General features: G+C 46.8%; 1 protein-coding gene across 1 annotated transcript; it reads right to left on the reverse strand.

Annotated features, from left to right (window-relative positions):
• Nucleotides 1-8,405: 8,405 nt before the first annotated feature.
• mfsd14ba (major facilitator superfamily domain containing 14Ba) lies at nt 8,406-16,372 on the reverse strand. Its single transcript, XM_070924472.1, has 12 exons — nt 16,280-16,372; nt 13,175-13,273; nt 12,907-12,969; nt 12,535-12,662; nt 12,259-12,373; nt 11,223-11,441; nt 10,965-11,078; nt 10,789-10,860; nt 9,442-9,554; nt 9,048-9,145; nt 8,760-8,923; nt 8,406-8,675 (listed from the first exon to the last, which is right to left on the reverse strand). Exons 1-12 carry the CDS (start codon nt 16,352-16,354, stop codon nt 8,406-8,408), a joined length of 1,530 nt encoding a protein of 509 aa, XP_070780573.1. The 5' UTR covers nt 16,355-16,372.
• Nucleotides 16,373-20,406: the final 4,034 nt, after the last annotated feature.

Consider the following 20,406-nt stretch of genomic DNA (forward strand, 5'->3'; position numbering starts at 1 on the left):
TATCTTATCTTTTCTTTTATCTGGCTCAACCCATTATCATTCTGGGATTGGGGGGGGGGGGGACCCCACTCTGGCTTGTTTGTATTTCTTTAAACCAATCACAAGCCCAGGACGCAGCGACGGCGCCCATGCAAAACGCTAACACGCAGATAGCAGAAGGGGAGGAGACTCCTTACTGACATAGTCGGCCAATGGCGGACTTCTCCCAGCAGCCTGCAGACTGCCTATCCACCATGCTGTAGTCTTCCTGCAAAGACTGCGTCAGCTGTCGCCTCGGTAGCTTCACACTGGGTGGACTGCAGAGGTTTTGGAGACAGACACCCTGTCAGAACCTACTACAGGTTTCTAACAAGGTCTAACTCGGAATGAGATGTGACAGCTGGCGAGCGATGTTATCATACCTGTTAGGAAGCAATGGGAAGAAGACTGGCTGGAAAAAAAACCCAAAACAAAACACAAACTCCAGTGAGACTGACATAAGCTCCACAAACTCAAAACACTAAACCTCGTCCGACACGCTGTGGATCGTTTGAATTATCTTCTTTTTCAGCTTCTTCACTTTGCCCGGTGGGGTGTCGTTCAGACACTCCTCCACGTACTTCAGGAACCCCGCATGCGGCGACACCGTCTGGCTTTGGCAGAACGCTCGCATGAAGTCCAGCACCTCGCCGGGCGGCGGGCGGCAGCTCACTCGCTTGCGTCCTGACACCCTGCTGTCAGTGTGAGAGGAGGGTGTGGAGGGGGAGGAGGAGGAGGAGGAGGAGGAGGGGGAGGAGTGCTGGGAGTCTGGGGGAGTAGGCGAGGGAGGGGCTTCGAGGCCCTGTGGCGTCCGTTTGGGAGCAGCGTGGTAGCGCAGGAGGCCGGACTCCCGCGGCTCGTGGAAGTGGAGGTCCTGAGGATGCTCGTCCTCGTCACAGGAGTCGCAGAGGAACATGAGCTCGCGGTAGTGTTTCCACTTCGGAAGGTAAAAGTCCTCCGAACCACATGTTTTGTTTGAGCTCACCGCCTTGTGTTCACGTTGGAAGATGGTCCGCAGGTTCCTGAACTTCGTCTTTATGTCTTCCACTGAAGAATGAAGAATTACAGAGCCGGTTAGCCTCAACACACGGAACCACTTTTGGGGAGAAGATAAAACCTGAAACCAATCAACTAAATATGCGTCCATCAAATGAATGACATATTTCTCTCTATGTTGAAGTCCTCCTGTTGACAAGGCTGTGACAATAACGCCATCACTGTTACCTGTGAATGGGACTGGCTCATTGTCAGAAAGGAGGCTGCTGAGCGTCTCCAGAAGGCTCTGTCTCAACAGCCTGTTCCTGTAGCTTTCGGACTTGTGGTTCCACAGACAGCTGTGCTCTGGAAAAGAAAGAGAAGATGAACACAATAAAAATACAGCCAAGTCTGAATGAATCTCCCTCCTGTATCACTCCTCTCACGTCCATGCAATTCTACATGTGGAATTAGCTCATAAACAGGATGAAGACTAGTTAATCTCTTGGTAATGAATGGCTCTACTGTAAGGATTCATCAGAACTAAAATGTAGTAATAAGAACATGAGCTGGCGCTGATTAACGAGTGAAACAAAACTACCAGGGGAGTAAGGGAGCTATCAATCAAGCCTGGTCTGTGCACAGCCCCAGGGCCCTTTATCACAAAAATTAAAATGAAAAAAATCAACAGCAACATAAATGATGCCACCAACCGGAGTAAAATGATATGAGCTGCTGAACTTTGACCTCGTTCCAGTGGCAGCGGGAGTCGGAGCCCAGTCGGCTGTCTTGCTGAACTGAACCGGACAGGGAGAAATTTACAGGGGAGGGGCTTGCACGAGGTTTGGCGTCCGGTAGTGAAGTGGACGGAGAGGCGGGGAGTGCGGGAGCGCTCGTTTGGCTCGCTAGCCTGAGATCGTCTGGGGAAGCAGAGAGGAAGATTTGGTATGCGGCACTGGTGATGGTTTTGGCATCGCTAGAGGGAGCTGGGGGGTTGCCGAACTTGATTCTGTTGGTTTGGGCGAAGCTGCTCGGGGTGGACGAGGGCGCCTGGCTTCCATGTTCCAGGTCCGTGTCTTCCTGCTGCACCAGCATCTGCGGGTCGTCCGGGCTGTCGTCTTCGTCGCAGGACTCGCAGAGGAAGAGCAGCTGCTGGTAGTGTTTCCATTTGGACACGTAGGATTTGTCAGACGCCCTGCCAGCCTGGACCGCCTTGTATTCGCGGTTGAAAACCGTCCGAAGGTTCTTGAACTTGCACTTTAAGTCTTCGACTGCAAAACAGCAACAAGGGACTCACTTTCCACCAAGCTCAAGAACAAATACATCTCACATCTCGTGTTCCTCAAATGTATAGTGTTGTTTGTTCTTTCCAGCAGATCTGGATTAGTGTTCATTTGTTGCTCTGCAAAATTAATTAAACTAAGTTAGGATACGTTTTCTATATTAACACTGAATCAAATAATTGGTGTAACGTCTCCTTTAGTTTTAGCCTCTTTCAGCTCGAAGGTTTGGTTTTACAGCACATTTAATGGGGTGGAACATTTAGCAGCTAAAGAGCCAGATACTTTGAATTTTAACTAGTAAAACAGCTGTCTGATAATAGCTGTGTGTGTGTGTGTGATTCCATCTTTCAGGACATGCGCTTATTTGCTTTCTCTCTGAGAATAAAATACGAAAACATTAAAAAAAAAACGTTGTAAACCACCGGCCAAGAATACCTGAATGTACAAATAATGCTGGTATTGAATCCCTGGTGGTGATGATGATGATGATGATGGGCTGTAGCCATTAAAACAAAAAAGCAGGACTAAATGTGATATTTACCTGAGAAAAGCACTGAGTGGTCGGACAGCTGGCTCCTCAGGGTCTCCAGCAGCCTCAGTCTGAGCTGGCGGTTGTTGTGGTTTTCAGACTTCTTGTTCCAGAGGCAGTTATGCTCTGTGCACAACGACAACACCCATCAACTAGGAAACACTGGTATTGGTGAACACCCTCTCTAGTAACAACTAGTTATTTTTGAATTTGTTTTATTTACCAGAGTAGAAAGCTATTAGTGCGCGCTCCCTCTCTTCAGTCCAGTAACATTTAACCATGGCGTTGGAGGGGACGCAGGAGGACGAGGAGGAGGAGGAGGAGGAGGTGGACGGAGCGGGGAGGAGGGAGATGATCAGTCCCGGGGAGGTGAGGACAGGCCGGCTGTCCTCCTGTGGAACAGTCAGCGGCGAGAGCGGCGGGTCGTCGGGGCCGTCAACCTGGTCCCAGCAGCCCTGCAGGAACATCAGCTGCTGGTAGTGCTTCCACTGCGGCACGAAGACGTCGTCGGACCTGCACACCTTGCTCGCCTTCACCATTTTGTACTGACGCTGGAAGGTGGTGCGAAGGTTCTTGAACTTGTTTTTGATGTCTTCCACTGGAAAGATAATCAGAACATTGTAAGAGCTTTTTTTCTCCTACAAAATAAACGTTGAAAATCAATGGATTCGACCAGAGCCTTGCCTGTGAAACGAACAGGTGGGGGGTGAGCTGACAGAAGGATCCTCAGGTGTTCCAGGGTCTTCCATCGCAGCCGGCGGTTCTTGTAGCTCTCTGACTTGTGGTTCCACAGGCAACTGTGCTCTGGGAGATGAAAACAGACAAGACACTTGACCGCCGCAATGCCATTTGACTAAATCAATTCGTATCAAGAGCAGTTATTCCGAGTTTTCAACGCGTTTTCAAAAAATGGCCGAAGGAAACCGACACATCAAGTCGTTAAATCTGTATGTAGGCCAATCGAAATGATATGTTTTCAGCCTGCAGACTTTGACAGATTGTGATTGTTACTATGTTTTGGAAAAGTCCACTTGTGTTGCTGATTTTTCTTTGCGCTAAACACACAAGTACATATCGTAAAGCATATGTACATATAATACATACATAATAATAATAATAATAATAATAACAGCAGGGCGACGATGCCGTTATTTCAATAGTGGCGGTTTGGGGGATATTAGTGTGAATTCTGACCTCTGCAGGGGGGGGGGGGGGGGGGGGGGACTCTACACATCTTTCATCTGCTCAGACTAAGTCTTGGCCAATAAAATTAAAACAGACCTAATTTGTTGTCATTTCTTGTGGTGGAGTTGCTTTAGTCAGGTGGTGTTGTTGTTGTTGTTGTTGTTGTTGTTGTTTTACGACCTCCCCGTGTGGAGAATCTTTGGGAGCATCAGGGGTCATTCATACCTTTAAGGATGTCATTTTACCTGCCAGGTGTGCCAGAGTTTCTGAAAAACACACTGTATAACGTGAATGTGCATTAGCCTCAAAGACACGACTAATGTCCATTATAATTGTCAACTCCAAAAAAAAAAAAAATGGCTACAAATACGAAGGATGAAGTTGACTACGTTTAGAAAGCCCCCAAACTTCGTCAATTCCATCTATTCGTATTCAGACATGCCGGCGAAACGTTTCAAACAAACGCAGACCGAGACGCCCTTTTTGACGTTATCTTTTGGAGAATGACGGCTAACTTGTCTTCAGTTGCTAGTCGCCATTGCTGTTATCTGTCCGCATCGCTCATTGCTAGCAGCCGTCGGTGTCGACGAGCAACGGTTGCCCACAAATGTTGCAGCTTCCGACAACACGTCAACGGGAACAGCAGCTTTCGCGGGACGGAAAGTTTCCGCTGTGGGGTGTTTGACTTACTGGAGAAAAACTCTATGAGCGCCCTCTCTTTCTCCTCCGTCCAGTACCTCTCCGGTGTGAAGCTGAACGGAGACGCCTCCATATTTGTTGTTGCCGTTCAATCCTTCCTTCGAGCGGCCGCTAGGTCACGTGACCCGCAACCCAGCCTCTGGATTCGACGATTCCTTCCTGAGCAGTAACCCGCATTGCCCAGTAGATGTCGCTGTGGATTGGGGTTCATCTCCTCAATGAGCAAGCTGTTGCCCAAATGTCAACACACAGAGGCACCTTTACTAAAAAATAATAAAATAAAAAAAAATCAGAATTTCAAAAATGAATCTTCAATCTCAGATTTTAAGCCAACGTGGAGTCTTAGTGTACTCAGAAAAATGGAAATTTGAACGTGTACAATTCCTTGGCAACTTTATCTGCTGAGGAAGATCATGTTTGCATGGTTGAAAGGTCCAGAACAGCCACTAACGGACCTTGAGTTGAGATTGTTTTGTCAACTGCGGTTTAATTGTGACAGTGAAGTCAAATTATATGGAAAAATTCACACAACTGTAAAGTATTCAGATTTCCTTTAGTAAACAAAGTCACATTTTTGAATTATTTAAAATGTGTGTACATAAATGCACTCCAAATGTTATTTTTCCGCAGTGACATCCTCGTGTCCCACACAAAGAACATACAACAAAATGAAAAACATACAGTCACTGTTTTTGAATGAGATGAGACAAAGCATGGTTGAAACAGGGTAAAAGGAACCTTTTCCCCCTGGTTATCAGGAGGATGTGGTGAACAACAACAACAACAACAACAACCAGCTGGAGTTTTTAAAAAGCACTCGTGATGCAGATGCCAAGTGTTGTTCTGTTTTAATTTCCAATAACCAACGACTGGCATGTAAACTTCCAGACAAGACAACAGACAAAGTGTATTTACAGTGAGTCCCATGTACATTTCATTTCTTCACATGTACAGACATCCAATCCATGTACAGTATTTACACTGCTGAGTCAGTTTCACCGCTGCTGAATTAACTGAGCGGGTGTTCACATTCACACTAATTTCCTAGTTATGATGTGGGGGTTTTGAGTATTTGCTCATACAAACATCATATCCTGACTACAGAAACATGAGATACCACTCACGCTGGTTTTCAGAAGCAGTGGTTTGGGTTATTTCAAAAGAAACTGGTATACTTGGATCTAGCGTTACGTCTTTATCACTACGGTTATGAAATGGAACTTTTTTTTTGAGTAGTGAAAGAGCTGAAACAGGTGGGATTAGATTGGAGAAATAATTAAAATACAGTTTAAGTTTGTACAAGGCAAATTGCAGATACCTTGATCTGATCTAGCACCTTTCAGATTTTATTTAAAAAAAAAAAAAAAACCCCAACGTAGATGAGGATGCAAATAACCAGTTTCTCTTCGTCATCATCATCGTCATGTTCCAAATATGACCAAAGACGTGTTTGTTCCATAGTCTAATCTGAAAGAACACGACAAACCAAAGCAGAATGATTGTTGGTCTTATGGAACTGTTTCGCTGCGCAGGGGGTGAGCTGAACCCCCCGACCCAGACTTTGTTGGTGCCATTGAGCTATACAGGACAACTGAAGGTAAACCTTCATGTCAACCACAATAAACAAGCCAATCCCACATTTCACTTACATTATATACAAAAAACATTATATCATTCACATGTACATTTACATTTTAAGGTCATGAAGCAAATAACCATATACACTCTGTGCCTGTTAAAACTATTAAGCATTTGTTCCTAAATCTTCTCCAAAGCTCCCGTAAAATCTCTCTCTGACGCTTCAAGTATAAGTTCATTCACAGGAATATCACTGCCGTCGGGGGGGGGGGGGGGGGGAAACAAGTCATTATCTGCAACAAATGTGTTTAGAGAATCAAAGAAATAACACCTGGGTCCAAACACCCAGCGCGACTTGGAATCAAAAGGCACACTGACCCTGGGGGAATCGGAGCCAGAGGCACTGTCGTTTTGGAACAACCTCATGGTGTCATGCTGGCGATTTAATGTGAAAAGTTTGGTTTTAGAATACTGGAGGATGTGCAGTATGTGCAAACCACATCAATCAATGTACTGGTGAGCCTCCTGTCATAGAGCCACCAAATCTGGTAAATGGAAAAATCTGGAGCGCCATACAGGACAGTGCATTTTGATGATCCTCTGGTGACCTGGATCTTAAATATCGCCATTAAATATTAAAAAAGTGTATGACACTTGCCACCACACCACGTGGGGGAATTGTTTGAATTCACTGCACACGCACGCCAAACAAAACAAAAAAATATCGTAAGATAAAAGGAAGTTAGTGTGTGTGTTTTTTTTTATAGCATAAAATGGTTCCAACACTGTTGGCGCTTGGACCGCTAACAAGCTAAACACCAGAGTTGCAGCTCTGAGGTTTCTCCCCCACCGCCGGCAGCCCGCAGCACTTTCACAAAGTGACTTTGCTATAAAAAAAAATAAAAACGTGACAGAGGATGAGTAAATCCAGGTTGAGTGCGATTTAAAAAACACGCTGATCTGAGGTAGAGTGACAAAACGGGGACGCTGACCGGTGAAATGAACAGTAAAAAAAACCATCCAGTGAGGTGTTCGAGTTATTCTACTCAACTTCCGTGTCATTCAGTGGCTCTCTTTTGTTTGTCATCATTTTCTAAAATACATACAATAAATATATTCCTTGGCCTATTTGCCAATGCATTGCCTTAAAACATTTCCCTCTTTCTTGTCCTGGGTTATGCAATTCAAAGAAATAAAAACCGGCTATTAAAGTGGCTGAGATGAAAATAAAATTGATATTCTGACATGTTGGATTTCAGGTGGCTGACTCATCTCTCAGCTCGTCAACATTCACACCGCGTTAGCATCGATAGCTCACCGCAGGTAAGATACTGTACACTTCAAAAGAATAAAAATCCCTTCATCTTATTAAAGAAAGAACTGTAACAAAAAAATGTTCTTTAGCAAAAAAAAAACAAAAACAAAAACCCCCCCCAGTATAAATCAACACTGATGTTTTGGCTGCTGTAAATATGTTGCATACATGTCGCTTTTGTACAATAACCAATGAGAAATAACACACAGCATTAAAATACGGCGTCAGAATGATACAGCTGAAGGTAAAAACACCTTTTCTTGTTTATCACAAAAACAATCAACAACTTCAAGCTTAAAGATGAACAATAATCCCTCCATTAAAACCTCAAAAATACTTCTCTTTCAGGGGATTTTATGTGGGCGTATCCCAAAGCTGGGCGTGCCCGTGCCATAAAAAAAAGAAAAAAGAAACGCAGTTGGTCCCCTCCTCTTGTCAATCAATGCGATGGTTTCCATTTAAACTGTGCTGTCCCTGTTGGCCCCGCGGCCTTTCTGTCAGTCAAATAATCGTCAGGACGTCTTGCTTGCAGCTCTTTGCTCCCACCCCTTTGTGAAAGAAGCATCCTTATTGGTCGCTCACGCGATGTTACTCCCTCCGCGCCCGGTCAGTGAAGAAATATGTGAGTGCCGCCTTCCGGCCAAGAAACGCTGATGAAGGAGCAATTCTTTTGGAGCTGCTTGCTGTCAATCACAACCTCCTGACAATCACAGTACACTTCCTGTCCCGCCCTGCAGCAAAGTTTGTTTTTTCTCGGTAGCAAAATGTCAATCAATCAAACGGCGATGTTAGCCCCACCCACTGTGGTCCTTCCACCTGTCCGTCAAACGATACTGTCCTGCAGCAGCGGCTCAAAGTCCTCGTCGCTGGCGGTTGGGGGGGTCTCCTCGTCGCTGCCCGGGAGCGGCGTGTTGATGTGGACGCCGGCCAGCGAGGACATCGACTCCTTGCTGTCCGGGAGGGGCTTGTCGCTGAGGGACAGCTGGGAGGGAGAGGAGCAGGAGGCTTTCTCGGGGATGAAGAGAGCGACGAGGAAGGCGACCACCGCGGTGCACGCCCCCAACAGGAAGGGCGGGCCGGGGATGAGGGCTCGCTGAGAGGGGGAGATAAAGACATTTAAACACCGGTATCAGGACGGTATCGAACATTGCGCGGATGAAACGGGTCTCTGCTGTACCTCAGAGGGACTGTGCACAGGCAGGGGGTCGATGTTGTAGTCCCCCTGGATGGGGTCCATGGAGTTGAGCTCAACGTTGAAGAGGAAGAAGATGAATCCGTACAGAGCGGGACCCAGACCATTACACAGACCTCTGATCCCTGTTATCATCCCCTGGACCACACCTGCAGCAAGGGGGGGGGGGGGGGGGGAGACATGTTCCACAATGACACACTGACCTATTGATCTGAGAGGGGAGGGGAGGGGAGGGGAGGGGAGGGGAGGATTGGAGGAGATTTTCTTTGTCACCTTGTTTATCAGGATCAGCAGACTGTGACACCAGAGCAGAGACAGCGGGGAAGGTGATGGAGGACATCGCTGCCACAGCACCAGCCGCCCACATCATCCTGTTAACACACACACACACACACACACACACACACGGTTAAAGGTGTACACATGTAGCTGCGCACAGTCTTTTCCTCCCTTCAGCCTCACTGCATTGCTCTCTTTTCTTTTCTCTCCTCCGGGGGCCATGTTCGTTCCTCCAACTGGCTCCTTCCCTCAGCATACGCCAACCCACTTCCTCTGTTCCAGTGTCAGGTTCGTCCTCGTTGCCTCTGCTACCCTGCCTGCCAGCCTCATTCCCAACGGAATGAAACACACACACACACACACACACACACACACACAGAGGTCTCACCATGGCTCTGACCCGAAGCCGTACCAGGCCAACTGAAGGATCTGGAAGCCCAAACCCAGCAGAACCGTGTTTTTGTTACCCAGAGTCCTCATCAGCAGAGTGAGGAGGAGAGTCTGACAAGAGAGAGAGGGGCAGAGAGAAAGGACGGAATCGATTTTGCGCCAACCTTGTACTTATGTCACAAGTGTGTATAATTCACTACCGTTTACTATTACGATAAGTAGCACAAGTGAGTATAAAAGATAGCGCGAGTAAGTTCGGCCAGTCACCCGTGTGTTTGTGCGATGGTTAGGTGGCAGCGACGTGTGCGAAACTCCAGCTGCTTACCACTGAAGAGGGGGAGGAGGTGACCAAACTGAGCAAGGTCCATTTCATCAACAGCCCACTTATTGCAATGCCGGCTTTGTTGTTTATATACAAGTGCACAAACCAGCTCATTCGTCATACAAGTAAAACTAGCCTATTTAACTCACGTCACCCACGAGCTGCTCCATCTTTGCATCCACTCGTTGAGGTGTTGTGGGGCTTGATGAAACATTTCAATAGCTATGATTATTTTCGTACTGTTATAGGCTCTGCAGAGGGGACGGAGCTCCCCCACGAGGAGCTGCAGCGATGAGGAGGAGAGCTGGCCTGGGAGGGAGTTTTATTATATGTTCTATGTATCTTATAGCTCTGCCCAGGTAGGCTTAGTTCACTCGCCAGTCAGCAGATGAAGAACCTCATCGGCAGCTGGATATTTTACTGGAAAATGTCTGGAAAAATTGCAAAATTGCCAGATAATATCAACCTTGACGCAGCCAATGACCAAGTGCCGTCACATTGCAATTATCGGCAGAAGACGCCTTCGCATCATGGAAGTGAGCCTGCAGGTATTTCTGACGATTTGTAAAAAAAGCAGTGTCTGATATCCACGATAGCGTAGAAGGGCGCAAGCTGCAGTTGTTTGTTTTTTTTATCGTTATATTATTATCAACAGGTCCGAGTCTTACGGTGGAGCAGTACCGACATTTGCGCTATTCATTTTTGTGAGTTATTTTCACTTATTGACAATTTTTGAGAGCATGAACCGTTACAGTAAGAATTGAGTGCAGAAGTTATTATTCTTTTGCGTTTTGGCGGTTCGCCGAACACCTTCAGATGGACTGGGGTTAGGGTCGCCCCCAGATTTGCGTATACTGGCGGTGCGGTCAGATCAGTAATGTGGCTAACGTAGGCACGTATGTGTTGTTACGCGTATCTAGATTGAATCAGAATATGTGACTCTTGACATGATGAGTGTAAATATATATAAATACTCGAGGTGTAAAGTGTTTGTATGTGTGTGTGTGTGTGTGTGTGTATTACCTGTGCTACGATAGACAGAATGCCCACCACTCCAATAAAAACAGCGATGGTTGTGGAGGAGAAATGTACGACCTGGGGGGGGGGGGTAGAAACAAAAGGCCATTAAATCCAACATTGTGTGACAACTTTTACAGCCCATGCTAGTATTTGTGAGACCACGGGCGTGTTCTTCTCACCTGTCTCAGGTAGAGGAAGAAGCTGGAGTACTGTCCGGCCTCCGGCAGGTAAGACAGGAACACAGTGATGCAGATCAGCAAGACTGTCGAGTTCTGACCCACCTTCCTCAGAGACTGGAGGAGAGAGACAGGGAGTGCAGTGTGAACCCTTTGAGCGCTCCGGTCTTTTACACGCCACTACGAAACACATCAACCTGCGATGAGTCGATTATTCAACCAACCCATCGGATACCGCACTACAAACGACTGGGTACTGACAGCGAAGGGGTCGGCCTGCTCCCAGGATATGGGCGCCCCCCAGGTGTTAAGCCTCATCTTGTCCGGCAGAGACTCCGGCACGGCCAGCAGGATGAAGCAGATGTCGGCAAGGGCGATCAGCGTGGCCAGCAGGACGACCAGGTTGTCTCCGTACCAGGCCGACAGGTACGCCCCGATGGCTGGACTCGTCACCAGGCTGGCAGCGAAAGTGGCCGACACCTAGGGGTCGGGAGGAGAGAGGGTGGGAAGGAAAGAGGACCAGTTTCAGAGGATGGAAACCCCAGTTAAGGCTGCACTTTGCTAAGTCAGCCACTGCTGGTCTACTAGTCTAGTTTACTGAGTTTGACTGAGAGACTCGGTGTGTTACTGAGACGGAAAGGAGTGACTTTGAAAAGGAAACTGATTCAACCACGACCAATATGGTGCATCAGGACTGAACACAAGGTGGCTCGCTGGCTTCGGCAGTTCTTTAAAACCTGTTTTCTACCTAACCCTCATCACGAACTGGATCCTAAAACCGGATGCTTCACGGATTTTATGGATTTGTGCGCCGTCTGAAATGGTGCCAGTTTCGAGAAAGAAGCGTTATTTCATTCCGCGGCTGTGTTTTCTTTATAGTAGGAATGACAAATGAACCCCAGCTTGCAGCAGGTATCGCTTTCGTCTGAGTGACGTGTGAAGTCGTTTTGGGAAGGAGAAACAGACACGGAGGTTGTGTTCGAGGCCTCCGCGGATATTTTCCTGCTCTGACCTGTCGGTTTCTGACCGGAGATCGCAGATTCGGGCGTCCACCACCATGGTATGAGGTCATGGTGATGTTTGTGTCACCTACCTACGTGAGTCCTGTGTGATACTCATCCTTTTCCCCCTAAACGTCATATCTTTTCCTTTGACTCTGCTCGATTTGGTTCAATTCTATCAGTGTCTCAAATGTATGTAGAAGACCTAAATCCCTGAACTTCACTAGCCTGCCTGTGTTTGGGTCCTATCCTTGCTGCCTGTATTCATCAGCCGCGAGGTAAACAGGAGTCCTTACCAGGCCGTAGGCTGTGCTCCTCTCTCTCTCCTCCGTCACATCGGCAACGTAGGCGAAGATGACCGAGAAGGTGACGGAGAAAGCTCCGGACATGGAGATCATGGCGAAGTACCACCTGCGGGACGAGCGGTTGGAACTCAAGTTAGGCTGATCAAGTATTACACATGGCTGTAACATCCAGGCGTCTACACACTGTTGGCCATATAGTGTGGCCATGTAATGTTGAAAAATCATGACATAAGCCGATCGTGCCAACAGAGAACAGGCGAGTCCTACCAGGGGCTGAGCCTCATCAGAGGGATCGGGGCGCAGGTGAAGAAGACGGTGACCAACAGGAAGGACCGCCTGCCCCACACGTCCGACAACGCCCCAATCAGGGGAGCAGACATGAATGACAGCAGGCCCTGGACAGGAAGGAGGCGGAGTCAGTGACTCGCTAATAGAGGCGTCTGCAACAAGTAAAATACTTCTGTCGTTTTTGAAGATTCCTCATGGACAAATCTTATAAAGTCATGGTTAGCACCTCTCAGCCTACGACAACAATGGGGATTAATGTCAATCTGTCTCTTGGGCGTCCGCCGACTTCTAAGTCAGTGTATCGACGCATCGGTGGTACGAGTCTCAAAAGGGAAGTGTCGAAGTTCTTACCTTCACGCCCTGAATGAGTCCGTTCATCAGGAACGTGTGCTGGGGAAACGTTTCATGTAAAACCTACGAAGAGAGGCACAGCTTATAAAACCGACACAGATTCCACAGTTCCAGCCAAAAAGGAAAAAATGCAAACCATGTATCTCGCTCCACAAGGCCCCAGACTATATCAGTGTTTGAAGAGCACCTTAACGCCATGTTTTCGCTTCTTCAATTACCCCCCCCCCCAGCCCCGTGGTTATTCCCGCTGACACACAGTGTTACTCACAGTCAGCATGGGCGTGGTGAGTAATCCCCAGGCGAAGAACTCCAGGAAGATCACCACCACAGCGTGATACACACTGGGCCGGCCAATACCCTGCTGGAGCTGTAATCAACACACACACACACACACATTTTACAATCACAATTACATTTTAATGGGACTCGACAATTAAAAGGGGCCCTCCACCAATTGTACACATGAACATCTGTTCATCATCATGGCTCCGGGGGTGCTCTGGACGGGAGAACAAGAAGTCTGGGTTGCCTCAGCTTGGGCTTGAGCACTTCTGTTGTAAATTTAAAACGAGACTAGTATGTCAAATTGCATTATGGGAATTGCAGGAGCCAGTATTTTTTGGAAGGTCGACCCATTCTAGGGACAACATGTCAGGACATCTTGGCCTCTGCTGCACAGGTTTGTGTCTTTTACAGGTCCAGCGCGAGTATCCCTTTGACTTTCGGCCCACGGAATTTCCCTTTAACACAATTTAAGGGCCTTTTTCGAAACACGGCTGAGCGTTTTGAGCACTGCACACGAAACGACAGCGTCAGCCAACTGACACAGATACGCGGGATTTAGGTGGCGATATGGACCAGTTTCTATCTTTAGCTCGAATAATAACAGGCTCCACGAGCGCAGATTTGGACTACTTAGATAATGAGTTATTCTTTGCTGCCCTCCTGTATTGTTAAGCCTTCGTGTCAGCAGACCTGGAGTCTGTGCGACGTTATCCTCTGTTTGTTTTTGGCCGCCTTCGGTACCTGAAACACAGCTGATGCAATACAATGAAGTGACATAGCAATGATGATCCTGATGAGATTCCCAAAGGCACTGTGGTAAATGTGTACAGCACGTGATGATGCAATGCAATGATAAGTTGACTGATTGAACAGTTAATGGACGGACAAACTGAACAAAACTGAACATCTCTGGGTTTTGACTCGTATCATCAAGTCGAATGAGGCACCATACCAATATGAAGTGCAACCTACATCGGCCTGGTAAAGCTATATATAGCACAGTTTGGGCTATATATAGCACAGTTTTGGGCAATGTCTGGGCGGGTTGACTGACGTCTGTCCTCGTTCGTTCATTCGTTTCTGTGGCATCAAACTGCCGAGGGATCTCTAACGGCTTTAACCAGCGTCAGCTCTATCATGCTGCTACAGGCGGCCCTCGACTGCCGGGAGACTTCCCATGATGCACCGGGCTCCTCTCTCCAATCCACCAGTGTTTGTACAACAAAGTGATCCAAACTTTCACGTAAGCGGTGAACTTGTCACTTCGTTCACTTCATTTGCTTTCTCCTCGTGGATTTACTCTACCTCGCTCTCCGACCCACGTGCCCAACCATCCTGCACGCTGCTCGTGCTGTGACTTTTGAATCTTTCAGACGTGAATCAGCAGCAGTCGATCGCTGCGACAAAGCCATACTAAACTGCTTTCATGTCCAAACAGACCAAAGTGTACTTTACTGACTGAATCGCACCATTGATCACAGCCACACCAACTACAACGGAGGCCGAGGTCGCGGGACAACGCATTGCATACACTTTCATAAAGTCTAAAAAGAGCAGAAGGTGCTATTTTACACGGCAAGCGGCATATAAATCAATGAGTGGGGCTTTTAGGCCATCACCTACAAACTCAATTGATCACAAAGCTGGACGCGTGGGGATCTACTGGGGTAAAATCCTAGTATCAGGGCTGCGGCTCGCGGTTATTGTCGTGATTGCGCGAGTTCATTCGCCACTGAACCACTTGGCCTAATGAAAGGCCAGAAAGCCAGTGAAAATGTCCGCGTTCTAACAGCCCTGTTTCGCCCAGAAACAACATGGCAAGACCTGAAACTACTCGTTCCACGACAGAAGTTGGGAGCAGATAATCCTTAAAAAAAAAAATCTAATTATCCAACTTGTTGCCATTCAATCGATTCATCTAGTCGTTGCTTCAGCTCTATCTGCTGTATATTTAGAGTTCAGAGTATAGTCCCAGTTTTTAATTTAGGGTTAGTTAAAGAAACAATCACAATAATAACACTAATACATTTTATTTATAAAGCGATTTTCAGGGTACTCAAAGACACTTTAAATAAGTCATAAAAAAAAGGCCCATGTATGTTTTTATTATTTAATGTCTGATCTACCTGGATTGTCTATAAGCTGTTTGTAGGGCTGCAGCTAAAGATCACTTTCATTACTGATTCATCTGCCAATCTTTCCCCCCCCCCCCCCCCCAGTTGATTTCGGCTCCCCCTGACACTTTGTGTTATAACAGACGGTAAATTACAAACCACGGCGTTGGCCCACACTGCTCTTATGTTGGGACTATTTCTCGTGAGGGGTGTTAAAATGGACGCTGGCGGAGCCGCGGCGCCTTCAATCTGCACTCTCCGCCCGCCCTCCCTCGGTGTATATCAGGCATGGCGGAGGGGAGGGAGACGGGGGGGGGGGGGGGGGGGAGCTGTTATGTAACAGATAATGGATCCCATCCTGACCGCATCATCCTCGCACTAAGCCGGAGCCGTCCGCGGGCCACGCTAAACCCGCTCTGCCGCGTCTCCATTACGACAGACACCCATCTCCATCCGACAAAAAAAACAAACAAACAAACAAACAAACAAACAAACACACAAACAGCCATTTTGGACCCCGACCCTGTACTGTTCGGGCGGGTTTTCGCTGCGGCCCTCCGTTCATTTGATCATCCGTCTGTACCGTCTGATCGACCGCGTTCAAGCAGTGACATTCACCCCCGCCGGGAGAAAAACAATCCGCTCTTGTCGGGTCTATTTTCTTTCTATTTGCGGTTCTATCTGCTGTGAAATCAACATAAACCTTTTTTTTTCTTCTTTTTTTTAAAGCACCACCGACTTTACAAATCAGCCATACGTCGTGTGTTTTAATATCCTGTTATGTCACACACACACACACACACACACACACTGACAGGAATGAGAGCTTACACCAGCTGTAGATGCAGCCGAGAGTGTGTGTTGGAATGAATTATAAATACACACATGAAAACAATATCTGCTGGGTTAATGCAGGGGGGGATTATTAGTTAAAAAATAAATAAATAAATAAATATGGCGGGTCAGCCACCCACCGGAGCTCCGTCCTTCATGACGATCTTCTTCACCAGCACCACCCGGCCGGTGCCCGCCGGCGGCTCCCCGGGCATCTCTTCACACCTGCCGCGGGTCACGAAGCATCCCTGCCGCGTAGATATCCGCGGTTCTCCGGGCGCTTCCAGGATGCCTCCTTATTTAGCCCCGAAGAGGCTAAGCCGTGCTAAAAGATGATGATGATGATGATGATGATGATGATAATACAGAGCGCGTAGAGACAATGTCCACAACGTTTCTTCCCCCCCCCAGTTAGATGATCCGCCGTCGGGTCAGCCCGACAGTCCGCAGCTCGCCTGGTACGTTAACACCGTCAAGTTAGACAGAACCAGGAGGAGGGGGGGCTTCCGGTTGAGCTTCATTTCAGATCAAAAGCTTCATTTGTCCAGTGATCAGGGGTGGAGAGAGTTCTCAGCTTTTTTTTTACTCAAGTAAAAGTATCACAGAGTAGAAATACTCTGTTACAAGTAAAAGTCGTGCGTGACATGTTTTACTTAAGTAAAAGTACAACATAAGTACATTCAAAAGTAGCCAAAAACTCACTGGGCCATTTCAGAATAATATTATACTGTTCAATTAAGTAGCCTACTTTACGTGTCGCCGGGTGGCTTGTGATCAATAAAGTCTTATCTCGTGTAATGCATCACTGTTGATTATATTTTTGTGTCGTTAATATAACTCTGCAAAGTAACCAGTGACTAAAGTTATCAAATAAAAGTAGTGGAGTGAGAGGTACAATACTCCCTCTGAAGTGTTGCGGAGTAGAAGCACAAGGTAGCAGTAAATGGAAGTACTGCAAGTACCTCAAAGTACCTTAAAGTAGGGATCCCTTAATGTGTTCCTCAATTTGAAAAGCTAAACCCCTTAAGACACCTTCCAAAAGCACTTAATCCACAAATTAAGTACACTTTAAGGGGTACACTCATATGTAATATACCAAGCAGTATTAATGAACACATGAAGGGGTTTGGAAGGAGTGAAAATATACAAAGTTATGTTACCGGTACCCCTGAACTTGTACCTTAAAAATGTTTCCGCTCATAATTCTTTAATACCCCTGTAATAAATTGCATTAAACGTCACCCTGACATGTTCCCTTAATAGTAAAATGAAGTTTCTTTAAGATCTTAATCAACCCTATTTAATTTGGTCAATACTAACCCCTCTGGAGAGGATGAGTCTGCCTACAGGTGGGAGATTGACCACCTGGTGACCTGGTGCAACAGCAACAACCTGGAGCTTAACGCTTCAAAGACGGTGGAGATGGTTGTTGACTTCAGGAAGAGCGCAGCCCCACCCGCCCCCATCACCCTGTGTGACTCTCCAGTGGACACTGTGGAGTCCTTCCGTTTCCTGGGCTCCATCATCAGCCAGGACCTCCGGTGGGAGCTGAACATCAGCTCCGTCATCAAGAAAGCCCAACAGAGGATGTACTTCCTGAGGCAGCTGAGGAAGTTTAACCTGCCACAAAAAAATGCTGGTTCACTTCTACACCGCCATCATAGAGTCCATCCTCACCTCCTCCATCACCGTCTGGTACGCTGCTGCCTCCACCAAGGACAGACGCAGACTGCAGCGCATCATCCGCTCTGCAGAGAGGGTGATCGGCTGCAACCTCCCATCTCTTCAGGACCTGTACTCCTCCAGGACCCCGAGGAGAGCGGGGAAGATCGCTGCCGACCCCTCCCACCCCGGACACCATCTGTTCGACCCCCTCCCCTCTGGCAGGAGGCTGCGGTCCATCAGGACCAAAACCTCCCGCCACAAAAACAGTTTCTTCCCCTCTGCAGTCAACCTGACAAACTCTCACTGACCCCCCCCCCCAGAACACAAACACAAGCTATACGTTATATTAACGTACATCACCCCTGTCCCCCCTGCGTTACATTAACGCACCCACCCCCTACTGGACACTTTATCTGGACACTTTACTTTATTCTGGTCAAAACTGCACCGTTTGTTATTTATCTTGTTTTTATTTTTTATTTTTATTCTATTTTACCTTTTATATTCTACTTATTTGTTATCGAATCAATAGCACCTTCAGACCACAGCAAATTCCTTGTAATGTATGTTACTTGGCAATAAACAGTTTCTGATTCTGATTCTGATTCTGGATTAAAAGTTTTTAAATCGTGCTGATAATTCATTAAAACTACATTAATATCTCAACCCATTCATTTATCCATTCAATTAATGATTTCAGTCCCATTAAGGATATCTTAATGCCTTCCTGGATTCATTTACTACAATCTGACAGCCTGAAATAACCTCATCCATCCATTTTCCTGTAGCCTGTGACATGTTTGACATTTATTTTGAAAGCCGGATCGCTCCACTTCCCGTCTCGCCGAATAAACCTGACTGTTGTAAATGCGGTCCGGCGGGGTCCGTTACGGGACCTGGACCGGGGTCTGGGTCCGAGCGGTGCAGAAAACAGACACCGACAGGGTGCGTTCGATTTGTAAACCCCGAACACACAGAAGAACACAGAGAAGGTAAAGGGGCTCGAGCGATCGGCTCGCTGTGTCAAAGTTGAAAGACAAAACTAGCACGAGACCGGAAATAAGAAAGATAATGCCCTCACAATTAAAAGCGCTCGCTAAGAAAACAACGCACAAACATATATATGTTCAAACAAAATTCATTGATTTCCTTTTAACAATTACGAATTGCAAAGTACAAAGACTTCTCCATTACTCGCAACAACAACAACAACAAAAAAAGTGTTTACGAACAGGTGTTTCTGTTTTTGTTTTATTTTGAAAATGAAGCTGTATTCCGGTTGGTTTGACAGTGGCAGGCGGCGGCTGAATACACGGGTGGATCACGTGTCGGTGGCTGTGTGCGTGTGTGTGTGTGCGTGTGTGTGTGTGTGTGTGTGTGTGTGTGTGTGTGCGTGCGTGTGTGTGAATAAAACATGATTTAAAAAAAAAAGAAAAAAAAAAAAAAGAGTGGTGACGGTGGGAAACGTGACCAGCCGACTTACGTCATCCATCAGCTAGAGACACGACGCGGGGACCGTCTCCCCGCCGCCGCTTTATTAAAGAACCATTTCCGTTCCCAGTGCGGGATCCTCGTCGTCTCCATCAGCCCTTCTGGTCTGGGGATACTAAGCATGCGCTGGAAATAAAAAAAACAAGGGGCCATTTTTGTTATTGAGAGGGAAATAAATCACCTGATGTTTCTAGGGCCTTAATCTACCCAGTGAGGACAAATAATAATGATTTACATGATCTATTTAGTGACCTGGACTTTTTTTTGGATCAACATAATAAGGAAACTGATTGTTAGTTCATGTATTTGGCATGAAATTGTTATTATCGTTTGCCAAATTGTTCACAGACACAGTTTAGGCACTCGCTTAAGGCTATTATATGAAGTAATGGTGATCTAATGACGTGTTTACTTTCTTTAAACCGAAAAAAACACGCGAATCTTTCCCTAAACTTCCGGTCACAGCTATGGGAATGGTTTGCGTCATTTGTTTGCTGTAAACTAAAAAAGTTGAAAAAGGAACTTACTGTAGTTGCAATCGGCAGGAATAGTGGAAAGGAAAGAGCACCACCTGCGGGGAACTGCGTCAACACAGAATGTAAACACTGACTTTTTATATGGACGGGTTCTTTACCCTGGTCTTTGTCTGGAGGTCACAGGCTTTTGCCTGAACACACGACCCTTTAATGACTGATAAACGTTTTCTTTCTTTCTTCCTCTCATGAAGTCAGACACGCAACAGCTGCTATTGTATGTGACTATTGCTGATAATGTTTTTATAAATATATATATATATATATGTGTGTGTTAATTGTTGTAACTAATTCTCAGAATGGGTTTTTTTTTTTCTTGCTCAAAGCTACAACAACAGCAACCAAGTTTTTGTTCAGCCACTGTCCTGCTCGGCTGCGTTGCCAGGCAACAGTGTCACTTGCAGAGGAAAGTGTAGCTTACCTGTAAGCTGAGACACAAGAGGACAGCTGTCGGACCGCGAGCTGAGAGGACTCCTCTGTGGCTTCGGTCAAACGACGGCAGAACCGGAAAACACCGAGAGACGCCAACGTCCCGACAGACACTAAACCTCAACGGGTAGGTTTCATCCCGCTTGCAA

Source organism: Enoplosus armatus, chromosome 18, assembly GCF_043641665.1.
Source record: "Enoplosus armatus isolate fEnoArm2 chromosome 18, fEnoArm2.hap1, whole genome shotgun sequence".
NCBI classification, from domain to species: domain Eukaryota; kingdom Metazoa; phylum Chordata; class Actinopteri; order Centrarchiformes; family Enoplosidae; genus Enoplosus; species Enoplosus armatus.